The sequence below is a fragment of the Puma concolor genome, chromosome A3, assembly GCF_028749965.1.
Source record: "Puma concolor isolate L17-30 chromosome A3, mPumCon1.1.hap2, whole genome shotgun sequence".
Lineage (NCBI taxonomy): Eukaryota > Metazoa > Chordata > Mammalia > Carnivora > Felidae > Puma > Puma concolor.
In genome coordinates, this window is record NC_141669.1 from 98,381,859 (window position 1) to 98,402,113 (window position 20,255).

Consider the following 20,255-nt stretch of genomic DNA (forward strand, 5'->3'; position numbering starts at 1 on the left):
ATGCCTACATTTTCTTTTGGGAGTTACACAGCTTTAGCTCTTATATTTACATCTAGAAGCCACTTTGAGTTAAATTCTGTATATAGTGTGAAGCAGGAATCCAAATTCATTCTTTTACATGTGGATATCCAGTTGTGCCAGCACCACTTGTTGAAGACAATATTTCCCCCCGCACTGAATTACTCGGCACCCTTGTCACACTGGGATATGAGAAATAAAGGATATAAAACTGTTACAGATGAACTCCACTGTGTGAGAAAAATCTATATTGACGATCTCTGGATTTTCACTTTCTCCCTTACTTCCATTATAGTACTTATTACAATCTACAATTATCTTATTCATGTGTTTACTTATTCCTTACCTATCTCCCTCATTAGAATGTATACTTCATAGGGACAGGGACTTAGTCTTGTATACTGCTGAATCTCCAAAGCCCACTACAGTACCTGGTTCCTAAAAGGTACCAAACAATTATTTACTGAAATAATGAGGATACGTTTAAAAATGATCCGGAAGAAGGGGCGCCTGGGTGGCGCAGTCGGTTAAGCGTCCGACTTCAGCCAGGTCACGATCTCGCGGTCCGTGAGTTCGAGCCCCGCGTCGGGCTCTGGGCTGATGGCTCGGAGCCTGGAGCCTGTTTCCGATTCTGTGTCTCCCTCTCTCTCTGCCCCTCCCCCGTTCATGCTCTGTCTCTCTCTGTCCCAAAAATAAATAAAAACGTTGACAAAAAAAAAAAAATTAAAAAAAAAAAAAAGATCCGGAAGAAAATGCACCAAATGTTAATACTTTGGTTGGAATTGCCATTACAAGTAAAGTTTTAATGTTTTACAATGTACATACATTATTATAATAACCACATATGAAATTAGGTACTCTAAAAATGGAAAATACCTCTGGATCAATTTGTTATTCCTCAAAGTTCTAAGAACCTCACTCTTTGCCAAACGATCTTATTTTAGCTTCTTTTCTAGTCCCCAGCACAATGACACCACCAACTACCTAACAGCTCTGGTCTTAAGAGTAAGTTATCCTTGATGTCTTTCTCTTAAGCTACACACCCAAATTATCAGTCGGTCCTGTCAGCTCTACCTCCAAAATATGTATCTAATCTAAGCACTGCTCATTTGCCCACTCCTAACAATTCCAATCCAAGCCACCACCATCAACTGGATGAACAGCAACAGTCTGTTAATTAGTCTTTGTCCCACTTGCACATGTCCACAGGAGTAAACTCTATCTTATGCCACTACTTAACACCTTAACACCTCCCACCACCACACACGCACTAGCTTCCTCGCGCAATGAAAATTAAATTCCTGATGTTGGTCTGTAAGCTCTTCCTGTTCCAGCTCTCACCAACAATCCATTTCCTACTTTTCTGTCCCCCTTTTACTGAATTCCAGCTACACAAACCTTTTTTTGTCCTTGGCATGTCAAGTTCGTTCTCTTCTCAAGGCCTTTCTACTTATAGAGTTCCTTCGGCCTGAACTGCTCCTCACATGGTTATTTTTTGCCATGCAAGTCTTAGCTGAAATGTCACCTCCTAAGAGGCCTTCCCTAACAATCTGGCTAAAAGCAGCCAACTCTTCTAGCACTGCCTATTGATGACACTATTTCCTTCGTACCACTTAACAATTCTCTGACATGATCTTGCCATTTTGTTTTTCTCTCCCCGTCCTTTGCCCCATTAGAAGGTAACTTCTACAAATAGAGGACTTTTTTAGTACTATATCCCTAGTACCTGGATCAGTTTTTAGTCCATAACAAGTTCTCAATTATTTATTGAATAAATGGTTGCTATTCTAAATCTTGAGGGTGAAGAACTGTTTGATTATACATTAATTTCTTTGGGGAAAATACTAAGAGTGGAAGACAAGATATTTTTACATTAAGAATTAAATCACCTGAGACACTGCCTCACATCAGTAAGAATGACTAGTATCAAAAAGACCAGGAATAACAAGTGTTGGCAAGGATGTGGAGAAAAGAGAACTCTCAGGCACTTTTGGTGGGAATGCAAATTGGTGCAGCCACTATGGAAAACACTATGGAGGTTCCTCAAAAAGTTAAACATACAGCCCAGTAATTCCATTTCTGGGTATTGACCAAAAGAAAACAAAAACACTAACTTCATTAAAAGATACATGCACCTCTACATTTACTTCAACATTATTTACAACAGCCAACATATGGCAACAACTTAAGTATCCACTGATAAATGGATAAAATGATGTATATATACACACACAGAATATTACTCCACTGTACAAAAAAATGAAATCCTGCCATTGACAACAACACAGATGGTCCTACAGGGTATTATGCTAAGTGAAACAAGTCAGGGAAAGACAAATACCATATGATTTCACTCATAGGTGGAATCTAAAAAACAAAGCAAACAAAAACAGACACAGACTCATATACAGAAAACAAACTGGTGGCTGCCAGAGGGAAGGAGGATGGAGATGGGTGAAATAAGGGAAGGTGATTAAGAGGCACAAACTTCCAGTTATAAAATTAAAAAAAAAATTAGTCACAGAGATGTAAAGTACAGCATAGGGAATACAGTCAATAGCTTTGTAGGACAGACAATAATCACTTACAGTGAATATTTCCTAATGCAGATAACTGTCACATCATTATGTTATTATACATGTGAAACTAACATAAATTGTATGTTTAAATATACTTCAATTTCTAAAGTCAAGTTCCCTGAAAAATAAAATTTAAAGGTAGACCATAAAAATAAGTTGATCATATATAATCTAAACAAAATTAGTTTTAAAACTTATAAAACAATTGGAAACATGTTCTAATGCATTCCCTTCCACCCTTTTCATTGTATCTACAATTGCTGAAGCATGTGATGGTATAATCAGAATATAAAGAAAAAAAGACTTAATCTAATTAGGATCTAGGGGTGCCTGGGTGGCTCAGTCAGTTGAGCGTCCGACTTCGGTTCATGTCATGATCTCATGGTTCACAGGTTCAAGCCCTGTGTCAGACTCTATGCTGACAGCTCAGAGCCTGGAGCCTGCTTCGTGGATTCTCCCTCTCTCTGCCCCTCCCTGCTCATGCTCGCTCACTCTCTCTCTCTCTCAAAAATAAATAAAACATTAAAAAAAATATTTTTAAGTAATAATGAGGATCTAACGTTGTTTAATGTCATTTCATCCAACACTGATAAGCACTTTACTATATACCAGGAACTGCTTTTAAATTACTTATATGCATCACCCAAATGCTGTGATGGTAGGTACTCCCATTTGGAGAAATAATGAAATTGAGGCATAGCATAATCAGTAACTTACCTAAGGTCACAGATAGTAGGTGGCAGAGCCAAGATTCAAAAACCCTAGGTAGCCCCACTCCAAGCCCATGCTCTTAACCGCTTCTCAGTATAGTTTAACAGAAATGATAACAATACCTACCTCACTGGGTTACTATAAAAACTGAGAGAAAGTATAACACAATGCCTGTCACATATTAAATACTTATAAATTTTCTAACACATTATTTCTTGTTCTTTCATTTGTTAGGCTTTCAAGTGCTTTTCTATGGTTCAGGATGCCTCAATGAGCATCAAATACCATTACTGTTTCATTTTCAAGGGAAGAAAGGGAGCTGGCATTTATTGAGGAATTTCTGTATGCAAGAATTATTTTAAAGGCACTACTCTAATAATACTTGCCTTATCTCAAAGGATTTTCACTGTAAGACTCAAATTGTAATGCAGTATACAAAGGGGAGGTACTATTCAATTAGTTTAGTACTTAAAACTTAATTTCCAGGGGTACCTGGGTGGCTCAGTTAAGCCTCTGACTTCGGCTCAGGTCATGATTTCACGGTTTGGCAGTTCGAGCCCCATGTCGGGGTCTGTGCTGACAGCTCAGAGCCTGGAGCCTGCTTCAGATTCTGTGTCTCCTTTTCTCTCTGTCCCTACCCCGCTCATGCTGTGTGTGTGTGTGTCTCTCTCTCTCAAAAATAAACTTAAAAAAATTTTTAAATAAAGAAAACCTTAATTTCCATTGAATTAAAAAAAAAGTATGCGGGAATAGAAAGTATAAAAAAGAATCCATATCCAGGGGAACCTGTCCCTGTCATAATTACAAATGCCCTCTCACTAACTCATGTTCATTCAGGACCATCTGTTGTGGGCCTACTATGAGAAAGGCATCTTGATACTGAAAAAACTTTTCTTAAGGAGATCAACAGTCTAGTTCTACAAAACATCTTAAGTGCCATAAAAGAAATTCACATGCTATCTTAGCCCTGCTTCTTAGACATGTACAGAAATGCAAAGTAACATAGTATTGATACCCATTAACTTCCCTTTACAAATTAAATAGGCTAATCCACAAAGTCTGAGGTTTGTCCATTAAGTTAGCCACTACCCACATGTGGTTTAATGAGTCTGTTAAACGTGACTGGTATGACTGAGGAGCTGCATGTTTAAATGATATTTTATTTTAATTAACTAAAATTTTAAACTGATTACCAATACCATTATACTAGAAAACTTATAAGCATGCATTGAACAACTTAGGTATGTGAACCTACTTTTTCAACTGTAAAATTTATATCTAAATACAGATCAAATGCTTCCAGTGAAAACTGAGTATTTGAATTAAAATGTGCTATATTTTAATATAATTTAATTAGTAGAATATTTAAAAGTATACATTAACTTGCATTTTATTTCTATTCAAAAACCCTGGTCTAAAGATTACTTACAACATTCTTAAAACAAGTTTTCAATGATTTGAGGATTCCTCAGAGTTCCAGAGCTTCAAAAACTGACTTAACAGATTGCTTCCTAACAAACTGAAGGAATCTTACCTGTATTTGCCTGCACTTTAGTTTTAGCTCTAGCACTACATGAAAATTCCACCACCGTCAAAAATGCACATGAAACCATTTAAAAATAAACGCTAATTAAATTTACAGGTTGGCAGTTTTCTGAAAGCATGCCAATATGCATTTTTCAACAAAAATGTTGAAAAGAGTAAATAAATAGTCTTCCTTTGATGTAATCCAAAAACACACACAAATTAATTTCAAATATGGGGTTCCTGCTATAGTATGCACTGAAGTTTGTCTTTGAAGTGCTCATCCTATGCCCCGTTGCAACAGAACAAGAGTTCTTTGACACACCTCCCTCATCTCAGCTTTTCCTCTGCTTTTTCATATTCCAACTACATATTAAAACCTGAATTTTAGGGGCGCCTGGGTGGCTCAGTCAGTTGAGCGACTGACTGGTTCAGGTCATGATCTCATGGTGAGTTCAAGCCCCCCATCAGGCTCTGTGCTGACAGCTCAGAGCCTGGAGCCTGCTTCACATTCTGTCTCCCTCCCTCTCTCTCTGCCCCTCCCCTGCTTGCGCTCACCTACTCTCTCTCAAAAATAAACATTAAAAAAAAAAATTTAACCTGAACTTTAAACGTGTTTAAAAAATTTTTTTTAGGGGCGCCTGGGTGGCGCAGTCGGTTGAGCGTCCGACTTCAGCCAGGTCACGATCTCGCGGTCCGTGAGTTCGAGCCCCGCGTCGGGCTCTGGGCTGATGGCTCAGAGCCTGGAGCCTGTTTCCGATTCTGTGTCTCCCTCTCTCTCTGCCCCTCCCCCGTTCATGCTCTGTCTCTCTCTGTCCCAAAAATAAATAAATAAACATTTAAAAAAAAAAAAAAATTTTTTTTAGTATTTCTTCATTTTTGAGAGAGAGACAGAGCATAAGTGGGGGAGGGACAGAGAGAGAGGGAGACACAGAAGCTGAAGCAGGCTCCAAGATCTGAGCAGTGAGCACAGAGCCAACACGGGACTTGAACCCATGAACTGTGAGATCATGACCTGAGCCGAAGTCGGATGCTTAAGTGACCGAGCCACCCAGGTGCTCTGAATCACATTTTTACTTAAATCAATCACCTTTTAAAGATCTACACAAAAACTGATTCAATTTTAACATTCCAAAGCAAATCACAGAATAGGGTTAACAATACGTAAGCATTACAGTATCAGCTACTAGAAGACTTTTAGAGTTACAAATCACTCTAAAACTAACTAACAACTACACAACTCTATGAGGGATCCTTGTACAGAAGACTCCAAGATGAAATAAGTAACAAGTCTGTCAAAGTATTAGTGAGATGAACCAATCTGATGTTTATTTTGCTATACTTCTCCCAATGTAAACTTTCATGAAAAATTAACACCAGCACAATTCTAAGTGAAAACTCACTTCCAACATCAAGGAGGCGGGGAAGAAAAACTGTGATTAAAATATTTCTGAAGCGTTAGATGTAAATCTTTGAGTACATCTTTCACGGACAATGTAGAGAGAATATTATGCTACAAGAGAAGGAAGCTCAAAATACTTAAATGACAATCTTCTATTTATTAGTCTCTCTGGTTTAGATATGCAAATCCCAAGCAGTACAACAAAAAACAGACTAGGCCCAACTACTCAGAGGCCAGAGCCTTGCTGTGTAGAAAAAAGCAACACATACGTGTTAAATCCAGTTTTTTCAATTTCGAGAGCTTTTTCTAATTTCACCTGTGTTCATCTCAAAGATCTTAGTTATTACTAAAAGAAACTAAAGTTACATTAACATAAAAATGATAATGTTTGGAGTCTTCCTGGATAGGAAGTTAAACACCTCTTGATTTAAACCAATTCTATTGGTGAAATACAGTCAATTATTTGTTTTGTTTTGCTTCCTTAATAGACTATTTTTAGGGACATTTTGAGTGCACAGCAACATTGAGTGGCAAGCACAGAGTTTTCCCATATATCCCTAGTGCTTGTTTGGTTTTAACATTTTGGCTGGATGAATTACCCAAGAAAAAGAAAGAGATAAGTATAAAGCAGAGGATGTTAATCACCAGGGCCGCTGGCAAAGATGGAACTCTACCCTGAATCACTTTGCATTCTACCACTACCAGGGCCTGACAATGGCAGGTGACTAGAACTAAGGGTCTTTATTCTGTTACTTAGCAGCTACAGAGGCATGCAAAGAAACGTAGGTGCCATAGAAGGATATTAGTCTTCAATATGCAGTTCTGACATTGACAATCATGTTCTTGTAGATTTTTTTTCCTTAAACGTTTATTTTTGAGAGAGTATGCAAGCGGGAGAGGGGCAGAGAGCAAGGGACAGAGAGAATCCCAAGCAGGCTCTGTGCTGTCAGCACAGAGCCCAACACAGGGCTCAAACCCACAAACGATGAGATCATGACCTGAGCCGAAATCAAGAGTCAGATGCCTAACTGACTGAGCCACCTAGGGGACCCTTGTGTATTTTCTTTTAATGCTAGATTTAATGCTAGGCTCCACAAATAAGCCTAGACGAAGATGTGATGAGTATTTACATAACGTCAGGTTCACCAGAAGGCCATGCATGTAAAAACACTGGCTGCGACAAACATAAAGATATTTTACTACTAATCACAGAAATGCAGGCTAAAAGAATAAGAAGTCATTTCACACCCATCAGACTGGCAAAGGTTTTAAGTCTCATAACACCAAGTGGTGAAAAGAAATGGAGAAAACAGACAAATGTAGCTAATGGGATGCAAACTAGAATCACCTGTAGAACAAAAAAGGCATACACATACCCTCTAATCCAGGACTTCTACTTCTAGATCTATACTGAGAACACACTCACTGGGGCTACAGAAGTAACATAAAACATGGAAACCGTCTACTGCAAAACTGTTTAAGTAGACAAAAAGAGATAAAAGAATGGAAACTTGAGGAAATGTTCATCAATAGGGAAATGAATAAACATATACAGTCATAAAAACGGAAACTATTCAACAGTTAGTATAAAGAACCACAGCTACAGCTAAAACCAAAAATCAAACCCCTCCCCGAAAACTCACCAAGTTTAATTTCTTTTTAAGTTGCGAAAGGATACCTAAACCATAGCACTTACATGAAAGTTAAAAATACATCAAAATGATATATATTACTACAGATGCACATATGTATAGCTAAAAGTATGGAAATACCAAGGAGAAAGAAATATATTAATTTCAGCTGACTATGTTAAACTTTACCTGAGCCCTGTGCTCCTGGAAAGCAGAGCAGGTTAAGAAATCCACCCCCATCATTTTGTGTTTGGGGAAGCTGGTAACATAAAGATCCTGCCATTGCTTGCTGAGATTAAGACCTGTCCTCATGGTTCCTCAAGACTCTGTTTTACCTGTCCCAGGTCCTTGTCCTTTTTTTTTTTTTTTTTTTGAGGCATTCCTCATTAATTAATGGTCTCCTAATTGCAATAGCCTGAAAAAATCATCTCCTTAATTGGCCAGCACATTATGTCTTTGACACAGGAGTGGTTATCTCTGGGGAAGGAAGAGAATGGGTTGAGGAAGAAGATATTTAACTCTAATGGTAACATAGAAACCTGCAATGTGGCAAAAAGTTAATCTTTTCTTTTTTGTACAAAGAGACCGGTTATTATGTGTACTTTCTGCTTAAAATGTTTCAAAATTAATTTGTAAATTATGTTAAACCTTGATGTGGAGCCAAAGAAGGTCACAAGTAAACCCTTTACAGTCTGTTTTTTCATGTCAAATAGGCACACGAACACATGCCCAACCTATTTCATTACACTGCTGTAAGTAAAAGTGTTTTTCCTAATCATCAAGTGGCAGGATACATTTGTAACGTATTCTGAGCCAATTAGCTCAGCTTGTTATAGCAGAGCTCTGACTAGGGCAAGGTTAGATTATCATGTAGACTTTTATTGTTTCAGGGGCAAGATTACACTCCTACTTCCCAGAAAGCTATACAGCTATGCCATAAATGTCATACACCATTGGTTACAAGAGGCACTAGGCAAGTCAACATGTAAGATCTCGATCCACACCCAACAGATAGAACTACTAAGCAGATAACCCTAGGAACTTGACGGTAGACTAGTAAATAAGCTTTCCAAGAGGAAGGTGGCACACCAAGTACACACATCAAAGTTTTGTGTGGTTCCTGTGGAGGATAGGCTTTTTTTTTTTTTTTTTTGGCACTGTAAAGTGAGATTCTGAAAACATGAAATCTCATCTTAAAGTACCCGAGGTGATCTTTTGAGTTGGTTTCAAATTGCTTTTATTCCCAAGTGCTTCCAGAAGGCTTGTGAGTACCAGGAAGTGATTTTGTTAATGCAGAACAAACCCATCAACAGCTAAAATTTAATCTTAACAAACCAAAAAACCTTAGAAACTTGGAACCTCAGTTTCAAATATAGAGGCAAAGTGCTAAAATCTGGGATAATACAAGAACTTCCAATCTTCACAATATGCTCTGTGCTTATAAGGCTAAATACAAGAGTAATCTTTACAAAAGGTCAGTCTATATTTTCTGAACCCTATTTGCAAGCATCCAAACAACAAGAGCTTGTAAGGTCGTCTTGATCTCCCTAAGGCCAACAAGTTTGAAATGTATCTGGAATCCACTCATCTTGATTAATTTTTATTCCTCCTCCTCCCCAAGAACCAGTAAACAAAATATTTTAATGCATAGAAATATGGATGGCTTGAACTAAAACTTAAAGCTAAAACACTTGGTCCTGTTTTCAAATAGAAAATAAAATTTGTATTAATGAAACTCAAAAAAGAATGTCATGGGGCGCCTGGGTGGCGCAGTCGGTTAAGCGTCCGGCTTCAGCCAGGTCAGGATCTCGCGGTCCGTGAGTTCGAGCCCCGCGTCAGGCTCTGGGCTGATGGCTCGGAGCCTGGAGCCTGTTTCCGATTCTGTGTCTCCCTCTCTCTCTGCCCCTCCCCCGTTCATGCTCTGTCTCTCTCTGTCCCAAAAATAAATAAAAACGTTGAAAAAAAAAATTAAAAAAAAAAAAAAGAATGTCAAATCATAACAAAGCAGGCTCCAACCCACTTCAAAGCACTTTTATCAGAGTGGATGGTCTTAATTTTATAATTCAAAACCCTTAAAGTCTTTTAGTATAAAGTAGTATATACATTTATAATCTTATAGAGGTTTAAAAAAGTCTTAAGGTGCTTCTCCTCTCTAAGCTTACAGATTTAAACCAAAGAAGAACTGAAAACTGAACAATATCAAATTCCTACATCTCCTTACTCATCAAGAAACTACTAGTTAATCTTTTTCTTCCTTGCACTACCTTAAGTAAAAATTAAGTTATTCAGCAAAATTGTTATTCAGCAAAAAACATTCTGTATGCAGTAAACTGGTACCAACTGCTCCCAGGCAGACAGATGCAATAACAGTGTAATATTTCTAGCAAAGTCTGGTAAGCCTTTGCCTGCAAATCATTGACCAAAAATGGTAACAGCCAGTGCAGACTAAAGAAAATGACAAAATGTTCTACTCGATCGTCCAATTAAGAATACTGTTGTACTGCAAACTAGAGACAGTTTATAGAGGGAAATACGTAAATTAAGCCAAGTGTCTGTCCATCACCTAGAATATAAGGGGCATGTTCACTTTTTAGTGACAGGATAATCTGATGGGCTTTTAAAAACCTTTTTCATTCGCTTTTATTAGCATCCCAGCACTATCACTCCTCACACGCTAGGTTCTGGCAGAGACAAACTGTTCACAGGTAAAAGAAAATTTCTAACCATGCATGGAGAGACTAGGTAGGGAAGGGTTAAAAGAGCCACTGCCAAGCTTGACAAGCACTACAAGAGTGCTGCTGGAAGCTGATTGCCAGATACGACGAACAAAGCGGCTGCGAGGCCACCCTGTTCTTAATCATACCAGGGTCATACTCGTGATAATCATTCCGCCCTCTAGGGTTGTTCAATAAAGGCCTTATTTTCTTTAATGAGATGGACAGACCTCAGGGGCCGAAACTCGCACGAGTCACTGACCACCTCGGTGCCCGGCTTTGGGGAAACCTGCGCCAACAAGGCCCAGGCCGGATTCCGACGCCCCCCACCCCGGGAAGGCGGACTCCCGGTCGATTTCAGCGAGGGGGTGGCGCTGCTCGACCCTGGCAGGTCGTCCCCAGGCCGGGGCCGGAGGAACCGCGGGGACGAAGCTGCCGGCGGCGGCCTCGCAGCAGCAGCGACCGACGCAGCGACCGACGCAGCGGCCAGGAGCCGCCCCGAGGCGCCCCCAGGCGCGCGAGTCCCGGCGGGTCCGCGGGCGGCGAAGCCCGGAGACCCTCCCCCGCCTGGGGACTGCAGCAAGGCCCCGCGTCCCTCCCCGGGCGTGGGCGCGCCTGTCGCCCCTCCGCCCCGACCCCCGCGGTGCCCCAGCGCCCCGGCCCCGTCAGCCCACGCCTCGGGCTCCCTCCCACTCACCATCTTCGCCGCAGCGGTCGCAGAGACGCTAGAAGGGTAGCCGGTCGGCGCCGAGTCTGCGTACTGTCCTCCTCGCCGCAGAAGGAAGGAGCAACCCAGCAAGCAGCCTACGCTAGGCGCGAGCCTACCAGGGGGTGGGTGCGCGAGCGCGCGCCTCGGGCCCAAACGAGGCTGCGCACGCCAAGCGCGGCCCGTCGTTGCTGCGCAACCGGCTAGCCAGGCAGCGCCCCGCCAGAGGGCGGGCTGAGGATTCCGCCTCACCTTCCGGAGGCTGGGGGACGCGGTCCTGCTCTCACCAGCTCGGCTGCGTGGGGTGGGGCCTTCCTCATCTACTAGCGACGAGGAGGCCCGGCTCGGGCTGGTACCTGCGGGCGAGGGGAGGGCAAAGGATCAAACGGGGCAGGGGGCCCTATCCCCAGCTCTGCCGGCGAGGGGGTGGGGAGGGGGAAGGGTCACGTGGCGCCCCGCCCACTGCGCTGCTGTTGCCCTAACATGGAAGTATCCACCTGGCCAGGTGTGCGCCGCCGCTGGAGGCGGGGCCTGGGAGGACGCGGAAGGAGGAGGAGGGAGGAGAGACGAGGCAGGAGGGAGGGCGAGGTAGAGTGAGGTTGACTGGGGACTGAGGAGAACGACGGTGGGCGGCTTTCCCCGAGCAGCAGTCCAGAGGGAGGACCCGGGGGAGCCGAGGAGCGGGCTGCAGCGCCGAAAACGCGTCCCGCATTTTTTTACCTACTTTGGTGCGATTCCCGCCGTCCTCCCCTGATTGGCCCAGCCCGGCACCGTCGGGCCCTCGCGTGAGGGAAAAATCTGCACATTCTTCCCTCTTCCCGAGGCGACTGTGGCCATTCAGAGTGCTCTGTGAGTCACCGCTAATTTCAGGTCTGGAAAAAAACAAGGAGTGATTTGTTTATCTTTGGGAACTGCCCCGGGAAGGAGGCCCGGCGGTCCGCAGGGGTGTGGCTGGGAAACGGCAGAGTTTACTGGGACTATGGCGCCAGCCCCGCCGCTCTGTTTTGGGGGCTTTTAATTTGGGGTTGGGTTTTTTTTTTTAATGGGTGGTTACATCACAAACACAGTTTTGAGAGAGCCTGAAGGAATCCCAGTGTTTTTCCTGAGGGTGTTTTTGTGGAGAGTAAAGGGAGCAGAAAGAATTTACAACTGGGAGGATTACTTTAAGTTTTACTTAATTTAGCCTACGGAGAACATCACGGCCTCTACCAAAATTATTTTAATTCTCCAAATGTGAGGCTTTGGGACAAGACTTTTTTGTTGTTGTTTTTTGTTTTTTCTGGTCACTGTATGAAGTCTAGACTGTTGTGTGACTTTTATTCTGCCCACTCAACTTAGAAACTTATTTCTCATTACCTCGTCCTGTTTTTTGTTGTTGTTCTTTTCTTTTCCAGAAAAGTTGGGACAATTCTAAGCCTTTACCACCTGATATAAGACTTCTGCAGGCCAGAGCAGTGGCCTCAACTTGAAACAGAACTTGTTAAGGTCAGATTTGTGTTTCCCGTCCCCAGAGTTTCTGAGACTGTATCCGAGTGAAGACGCAATAATTTGCATTTCTCACAATTTCCAGGTGATGCTAATACGGCTGGTTGGGCACCACGCTTTGAGAAGAATGAACCCACCTGTATCACACTGCAGCTGGAACCCTTTGTTTCTCTGCCTGGGACTCAGCGGCCCCTCCACCTGTAAAGTCTTCAAAGAGGAACTCCTGCTGGATGGCTGAGTCAGCTAAGCTCTGGGTTTCAGGGCAGATCATGATCTCACGGTTTGTGAGTTCAAACTCTTGCAGAGTCTGCTTGGGATTCTCTCTCTCTCTCTCTCTCTCTCTCTGTGCCCCTCCCCTGCTTGTGTTCTCTCTCTCAAAATAAATAAATGAACTCTAAAAAAAAAAAACTTCAAAGACTTCCAATCTAGGCCCAAATAGAATCGTGCTCATTTAAGGATACAGGCCCGCCTCCTCTAGCTTCTCTTCTGCATTTCATCCTCCACCCTGCCACTAGTGTTCTATCCAAACATAAGAATTTGATCTTGTCGCTTTCCTGCTTAAAATTTTCCAAGACTTCCGCAGCAGGTCATTCTGGCCCTTCCTTCTGCCTCTGGCCTCTCAGCCTACCTTTTCTGCCCTGCCTCCCATATCTTCTATAGTGCCCAATTTCCTTCCAGACTGAACTTCTCATTCTAGAACCTTCCTTAACTCTAACTGCCATAATTATTGACCTGTTAGTCTCTCAAACTGGAATGTTTCTATTACCCTTCCATCCTGAAAACCTCTGACCACTTCCCCAGGGATCATTAGTGGTTTCTTCTTTAATCCCACATTTCATCACTTCTCAAATCATTAATAAGCATCCAGATCACCTGAGGATCTTGTTAAAATGCAAATTCAGGGGTTTAGGGGGTGAGGTCTCAGATGCCCCCAGGTGATTCAGATGCTTCTGGTCCTCAACCCATACTTTGAGTAGTGAGGTCTTATGGTTTTTCCCTAATGTTTGTTAATGTCAATCTGTCATTGTTTATATAAATTTGCCACCACCACCAGTTTAGACTGAGTTCTTTGAGGACAGGGACTGTTTAGGATGTACCTTATATGGATTGGCATCATCCCTGATCTCTAATAGGTGTTGAATACACGTTTGTTCAGTATGTGAACCAATATCTAAAAATGTTTTACAATTCATCAGGCAAACTTCTATGTTGGTTCATTATAACCTAAGATGAGCCCCCATTTTTAAGAGTCCCTTAAACTTTAACCTCTGCCTTTACACATAGATTTTCTGGGTCTTTCTATTCTTCCTCATACCACAGAGGAAAACATTTTGACATAAAGCCCCTCCTGAAATACGGATGTATTCCATTGCAAAATTAGAAAACATTTTTCATACTTAATCTGAGCATATACATATAAGCATTTTCATTTAAAAGCAATAATATGGCAGGAAGAATAAAGTATACATTAACGAAGAGCTTAGAGATGTATGTTAATAGACTGGAAAAAGTTTTGTTTATTTTCAAGTGGACACAACCCTGTCCATAAACAGTATAGGAAAACTAGTTTCTACCCTGCGTCCCTACAAATTCACCTGTTCTCTCTCCCCTTGGGCACCCCCAACTGTCCATTCTATAGTCTCCTGTAGTTCCCTCCTCTGAAGAAAAGTCACTAATTCTTATCTTTGTTCTTCTCTAGGTAAGATGTTTTTTCCCTCTTCTTTTAGAATTTTTTTTTTAATCCTCGATTTTCTATAATTTGAAAATGATAGACCTAGGTGTAGTGTTTTGTTCTGTTCTGCGTTTATCCCTCTTGGTGTTCTTTGAGTTTTCTGGGTCTGTGGTTTGGTATCTGACAATAATTTGGTTAAATTCTCAGTAATAGTTTCAAATATTTCTTCTGTTCCTTTCTTCTAGTATTACCATTTCGTGTATGTTACACCTTTTGTAGTTGTCCTACATTGGTTGGGTAGTCTGGGTTTTTTTCAGTCTTCATTGTCTTTGCTTTTTGCTTTTGACGTTTCTGTTGACATATCCTCTAGTTCAGAGATTCCTTTCTCCTCTGTGCCCGATCTACTAATAAGCACATCAAAGGCATTCTTCATTTCTGTGGGTCTTGTTTTGTCTTTTAGTATGCTTTCCAATTTTTTCTTGATAACTGGACATGATGCATTGGGTGAAAGGAACAGCAGTAATTAGGCCTTTAGTGATGTGGTGAGGTTGGGGTGAGGGGAAGACCATTCTATAGTCCTGTGATTTGGTCTCATTTTTACTGAATCTGCCTCTCGACTGTGAACTTCACAAGTGTTTCTCTGAAACAGGCTGCACCCCGCCCCCCCCGCCGCCGCCGTCCTTCCCTCCCCAACCTCTGCCCTTCAGTGGGACAGCATAGCTGGAGTAGGCTGGAGGTGAGGGTCTTCTTTCCCCAGATCAGGTAGGTTCTGGTAACTAGTTTCCCCTCAGAGCAGGCCTTGTTAGGACTGAGGCATCTGGTGTATTTCAAAATGGTTCCTTTTCCCCTCCTGCCTTCAGTAGGGGATTTTTCTTTGTCATTTACTGTGGGAACCTGGTAGAGCTTCAGGAGGTGAAACAGATGTTGGGGGTGGGGGGTCCCCTGTGACTGAGTCTCCCCAGAGTTTCTGTCAGACTTGTCCACATTGAGCCTCCAGCAATTTGTCAGTTACGGCTCAGGTTTTCTTACCCTGCACTGATTCCCAGGGTGGTTTCTACTTGAGTCTCTGCTTTAGGAAGCCATAACTCCCTGTATTTGCCTGTCTTATCTACAGTTTTGGGCACAGCAGTCTGCCCTGTGTATTCCTCTCTCCTATGGATCCAAGAAGAGTTGTCTGTTCAGCTTTTTATTTATTGTTAGGACAGAGTAGCAACTTGCAAACACTTTACAGGCAGACCAGGGAAACCTGAAGTCTGCCCCTTTCCTTTTAAAGAAGCGTCCCAGAAGTACCAGGGCTTCTACTTTTATCTCATTGACCAGAATGTAGTGTATGGCTGCCAGGGGCACTAGGAAATGTGGTCTGTTCTCTGAGCAGCAATGTGTTCAGCTAAGAAACTGGGATTCCTATACCTAGACAGGAGGAGAAAGAGGGTACTGGGAGATAACCAGCAGTAACTACCATGGCTAGATACTATTAACTCCATTCTATAGGTGAGGTAAGGTGAAGAAATGTTCCTTAGGAATCCAGAGGAATTAGTGATCTCCCAAGCCCATGACCTTTACTGTCAGGCTACGTGACACATCAGTGGTGCTGAACAGAAGACCTGAGCTACCTCTTATTGCTTCCTTAACACTACAGAGGGGAGTTATACAAAATGAAGCAAATGGAAGCTGTAGAAAATACATTCTGGACATTCCTTTATCGTAGCCGGGTCCTCTTGGATCGACTGCCACAAGGGCCTAGACATCTATTTTAGGAAAGAACTAAATATATTTAAGTATATTCATGGGAACAGCACAGTACTACATGGTAACACTTGATTTCTGTGTTAGTCTTCATGGTAAAGTAAAAGTTATATGCTTTTTTTTATAACAACATTTTATAACATTATAAACAATACCGATACATGTTTTTCAGTTACTGGCGTACTACTTGAATGAAACCATGAGAAATTGGGGTGGAAAGTGGCACAACACTCCTGACAAATGGTTATTCGCCCTCTTGGGTCTTCTGTTCCCTTTCAAGTTCTGGTGAAAAGTATAGACCCTTTCTCTAGAAAAATAGATACTTGCTCCTACTCACAAAGCTTGGCTTACATTTTCGGGGAGCTCATGGACTGTCCTGAAGTCCATCCCTTAAACTACATATTTCAGGAAAGGTTTGGGGGGAAATTCTAAAAAGGAAACCCGAGGTAGGGGTGACTGAACAGTCCTAGAGTTCCTCCTCCACTGGGTTGCTATCACCCTGATTATGAGTGCAGCATGACTCTTTCCAGACCCTTACAATACAGAGCATTTAGAAAAACACAGATGGCCTCCGAAATGCATGTAGGACTGCAGCTTGTTTTTGTTCACTCACTCATTCAGCATTGTATCTTCGGGATCTATCCTTAACTGTCTTCCCATTTTCCAGAAGTAATGGTGCACTCTACAGCTCTGATTGGGTTGTTATACCTCTGAAGAAAGAAAAAGCCACAAAGGATTCAGAAAGGGACAAATAAAGGCATTTGGAATCCGGTATTTGATTTAAGGATAGACAAAATGACTTCAAACTCTTCAGAATATTAAGAAGCTTAAGGGTTGAATGTGACCACAAGTTAAAATAAATCATGAAGGGTAGGAATGAAGTAAATAGAAAATCTCAGCAAATTATAAAAATAAGAAGGCATCTCTTAAAAGCTCAAAGTGTGTACTTTCAGAAAAAATAGGGAGGCAGTTTTACATGGGTAAGGACAGGAGGAAGGTTGGGAGATGGAGGGAAAGGAAGACCTGACAGGCAGTAACAGACTGGTAGTGGTGAGCTTTCCAGTTGGGACCCATTTTTCCCCCACCCCGTTATTTTCTGCAGACCTCTGCCTCTCTCATGACTACCAGAGAGCTAGAAAACCTCATTACCAGTGAAGTGCCCACTGGCAAGGCTGGGTAATGTCAAGGCAGCACTAGAGCCCTGTGGGGGTATGGAGATGACACCAACACATGCAAACGGGTTGTCCAAGCTTGGAAATTTCCCTCATCCCCCTTTTACCTCCCCTGCCTCTGGGGACTAAATAGTTCTATCCTGCTAAGGAGAGAGTATACTTGGAAGTCATCTGGAAGGGGGGGGGCCTCCTGGTTGAGGTTGGGGGGTGGGGGGGCGCCCAGTTTGCAACCTCAGAGGTTCCCCAGCTTGGTGCATCTCTACCCATCTTCCCCCAGACTCTCCAGGAGTGGTACCCGTCCTCAACCCCTGCCCCAGGTATTCTATACAAACCCAGCCAGATGAAAACCCTAAGGACATATGTATGAGTCCACAGGTAAAGTTAATGAGATGGAGGAGGAATCCTAGCATTATGAAAGAAAAAGGCAACAAACTGAACAATTTCAAGCAAAAGAAGAAATAGGACAAGAAATTAAAATGAGCATAGTAAGTATTCTCAGATAAGGAAAGATACCGGGAGACCGAAAGCAAGAGCAAGCAGTTATGGAAAAAAATGCAGACATTAGAAATATTCTTGAACTGGAAGATGCAATAGAGGGGCTGGACGATGAGACTGGATATATGTAAATAACAAAGATGTGAGTCTGAAGATGAGGTCAAGTAATTCACTGTCTCAAAATGCATCAAGAAAGGATAAAGAAGATGCAAAAAACAAGAGAAGAATTTCAGAGACCTGGAAGATAGAGGAAAAGGACGAGTATCTATCTGTATATAGGAATCCCAGAATGGTGAAATCAGCAAACTAGGGAAGAAAATACTTGGAAATACTTTAGTGCTGCTACATTTTAAAAGTTAATTCTTGAATCCATCATTTCCACATTTATGTTTTGGGCCTATGATGTGCCAGCTCTTCAGAGCCATGAATAAGACAGACAAGGCTGCTGTGCAGTCCTGAAGCTTAAATCCTAGTCAGCTTCAGGCAAACAATGAACAACCAATCAAAGAAGTACTTCAGTGGCCGTAAAACTGGGTGATGTGACAGAGGGTAACTGGGGGCGGGAAGGGCACGCTTAAATCAATGCTCAGAGAAGTCTCATCCAAAGAAACAGAATTTAAGCTGAGGCTTAAATGCCGAGAAGGACTCAATTGTGTGAAGATAGTGGGGAACATCCCAGGCAGATGGGCTGAGGTCAGCGTGTTCTAAAAACAGAAGGAAGACAGTGTGGCTGGAGCCTGGAGAGCCAGGGTGGGTGGACCCAAATGAGACTGAAAGTGTAACTATAATTACCAGATGATGTAGGACCGTGCAGACGATGGTAAAGAGATCAGGGTGGATTAATGAAAGGACTGAATTATTGCCCCTGTATAAAGCAATGTATTTATATTATTTTCAATTACATTAGGCTGTACCTAAGAAACGGACAAAATTCAACTATCTTTGACCTACAAAAGCAGGAGTTTTTTTTTTTTTTCCTTTTTAGTAGGATGCACACCCAATGTGGGGCTTGAACTCATGACCCTGAGATCAAGAGTCACATACTCTACTAACTGAGCCAGCCAGGTGCCCCCAAAAAGTAGGACATTCTTGTGGTTCAATCTAATATACATCAATTAGTAGGAGTCCAAGCAGCCTGGCATTTTTAAAAGATATTTGCATCATCCTATCTATTATTACCACCTGAATTTCTTGTAGGAAAAAGAGGAGGTAAGTTAAAAAAAAAAAAAAAGTTTGTGTTTGGGGTCAAAGCAATTGTCTTATTTACATTCACAACAGGATGCTACTTTGAAATCCTTTTAGTTAGATTTGACATGTTTACTGGGTCCTACTGGGTGCCAGCTGTGGCCATGTTAGCTACCAGGAATACATGGGCCCTGCTACAAGGAGATCATGAGTGAAAACAGATTGATGCCAAGATAAACTTGGCCCAGGTTCCAGTGGGAATTCTCAGGATCCTACTGATGGGGCAGATCAAACCAGGGAGGTGTGACCAAATCTTAAGGAGTGGGGCATCCGGACAGGAAGGAAGTGAGCATTTGTTACCAACATGACTTCTCACTTAGGTTGGTGAATACAAATATGGAAGAGATGGCTAGGGGGCTGACTCAGAGGCTGATGATTGGGGGAAGAAAACACCTAATGTTCTTACCCAAAAATTAAACTCCATGGACCAAGGTACCTAGAAAGATACAGATGTAGGGATTTTTGTTTGCTGCTTTTGTTTCTTGCTTTGGAAGAGGGGATGGTTATGATTTATACCCAGTTTTCCCTTCTGGGGGTGTGAGGCAGAATGTGAAATGGTGCTTCAGCCAAAGAACCCCAGCTCTCCCAGTGAGGAAATTTGGAGCATATTCAAGGACAGCTCTGCTAGAAACAGCTGAGGGACAATGGCCATGATGCGAAATTGGAGTGCCTTTTCGTATAACTTTTGCCTTTATCACTACAACTCCGGTATTTCTATCACCAGGCTCCCAAGAAGGTGTTTTATACCATTGGCACAAGTTCTGGTCTTGACTGGCTGTGTGACCTCTTAGGAGGTACACTTCTCTGAACCTCCTTATCCTCGCTTGCAAACTGAAGGTGTTAGGTTAACCCCTTTGGTTCTAAAGTGTAATGCCTGCACAATACAGAAAATTTCTTGAGTATCTAGGGCCATATTAGCAATTTGTGGAGTATCCTAGTAATACTAAAGCAGACCTCTGAATTTTGATTTATAAACTCTAGGCCTTGTGCTCTTGATACAAGGCCTGTTTTTACAGCAAAATCACTAAGTTGCTATAACTGTCCAGGTTGTGGACTCCTAGCGGGTCCCCATCTGGGGAAAAGAAGCTGATTGGCACAAAAGGGGCAAGCAGCACTAATGAAACACACTCTTATACGTAACTAAGGGCCACACAT

General features: G+C 42.2%; 2 protein-coding genes across 7 annotated transcripts in view; one reads left to right on the forward strand and one right to left on the reverse strand.

The window, feature by feature from the left end:
* DSTN (destrin, actin depolymerizing factor) overlaps positions 1 to 11,421 on the reverse strand; it is a 35,734-nt gene extending 24,313 nt beyond the window's left edge. The window contains exon 1 of the mRNA XM_086701638.1: positions 11,277 to 11,421. Coding sequence (XP_086557764.1) covers positions 11,277 to 11,279 — 3 coding nt within the window. The 5' untranslated portion in view covers positions 11,280 to 11,421. The remainder of the gene's footprint in view (positions 1 to 11,276) is intronic.
* A 110-nt stretch (positions 11,422 to 11,531) lies between these two features.
* BFSP1 (beaded filament structural protein 1) overlaps positions 11,532 to 20,255 on the forward strand; it is a 70,938-nt gene continuing 62,214 nt past the window's right edge. For 2 of the 6 annotated variants that reach the window (XM_086701631.1, XM_086701637.1), the window contains exons 1-2: positions 11,647 to 12,155; positions 12,856 to 13,054. The gene's annotated coding sequence lies outside the window, so the exon portion shown is untranslated. The other 4 variants (XM_086701635.1, XM_086701632.1, XM_086701633.1 and 1 more) reach the window with 4 other exon arrangements.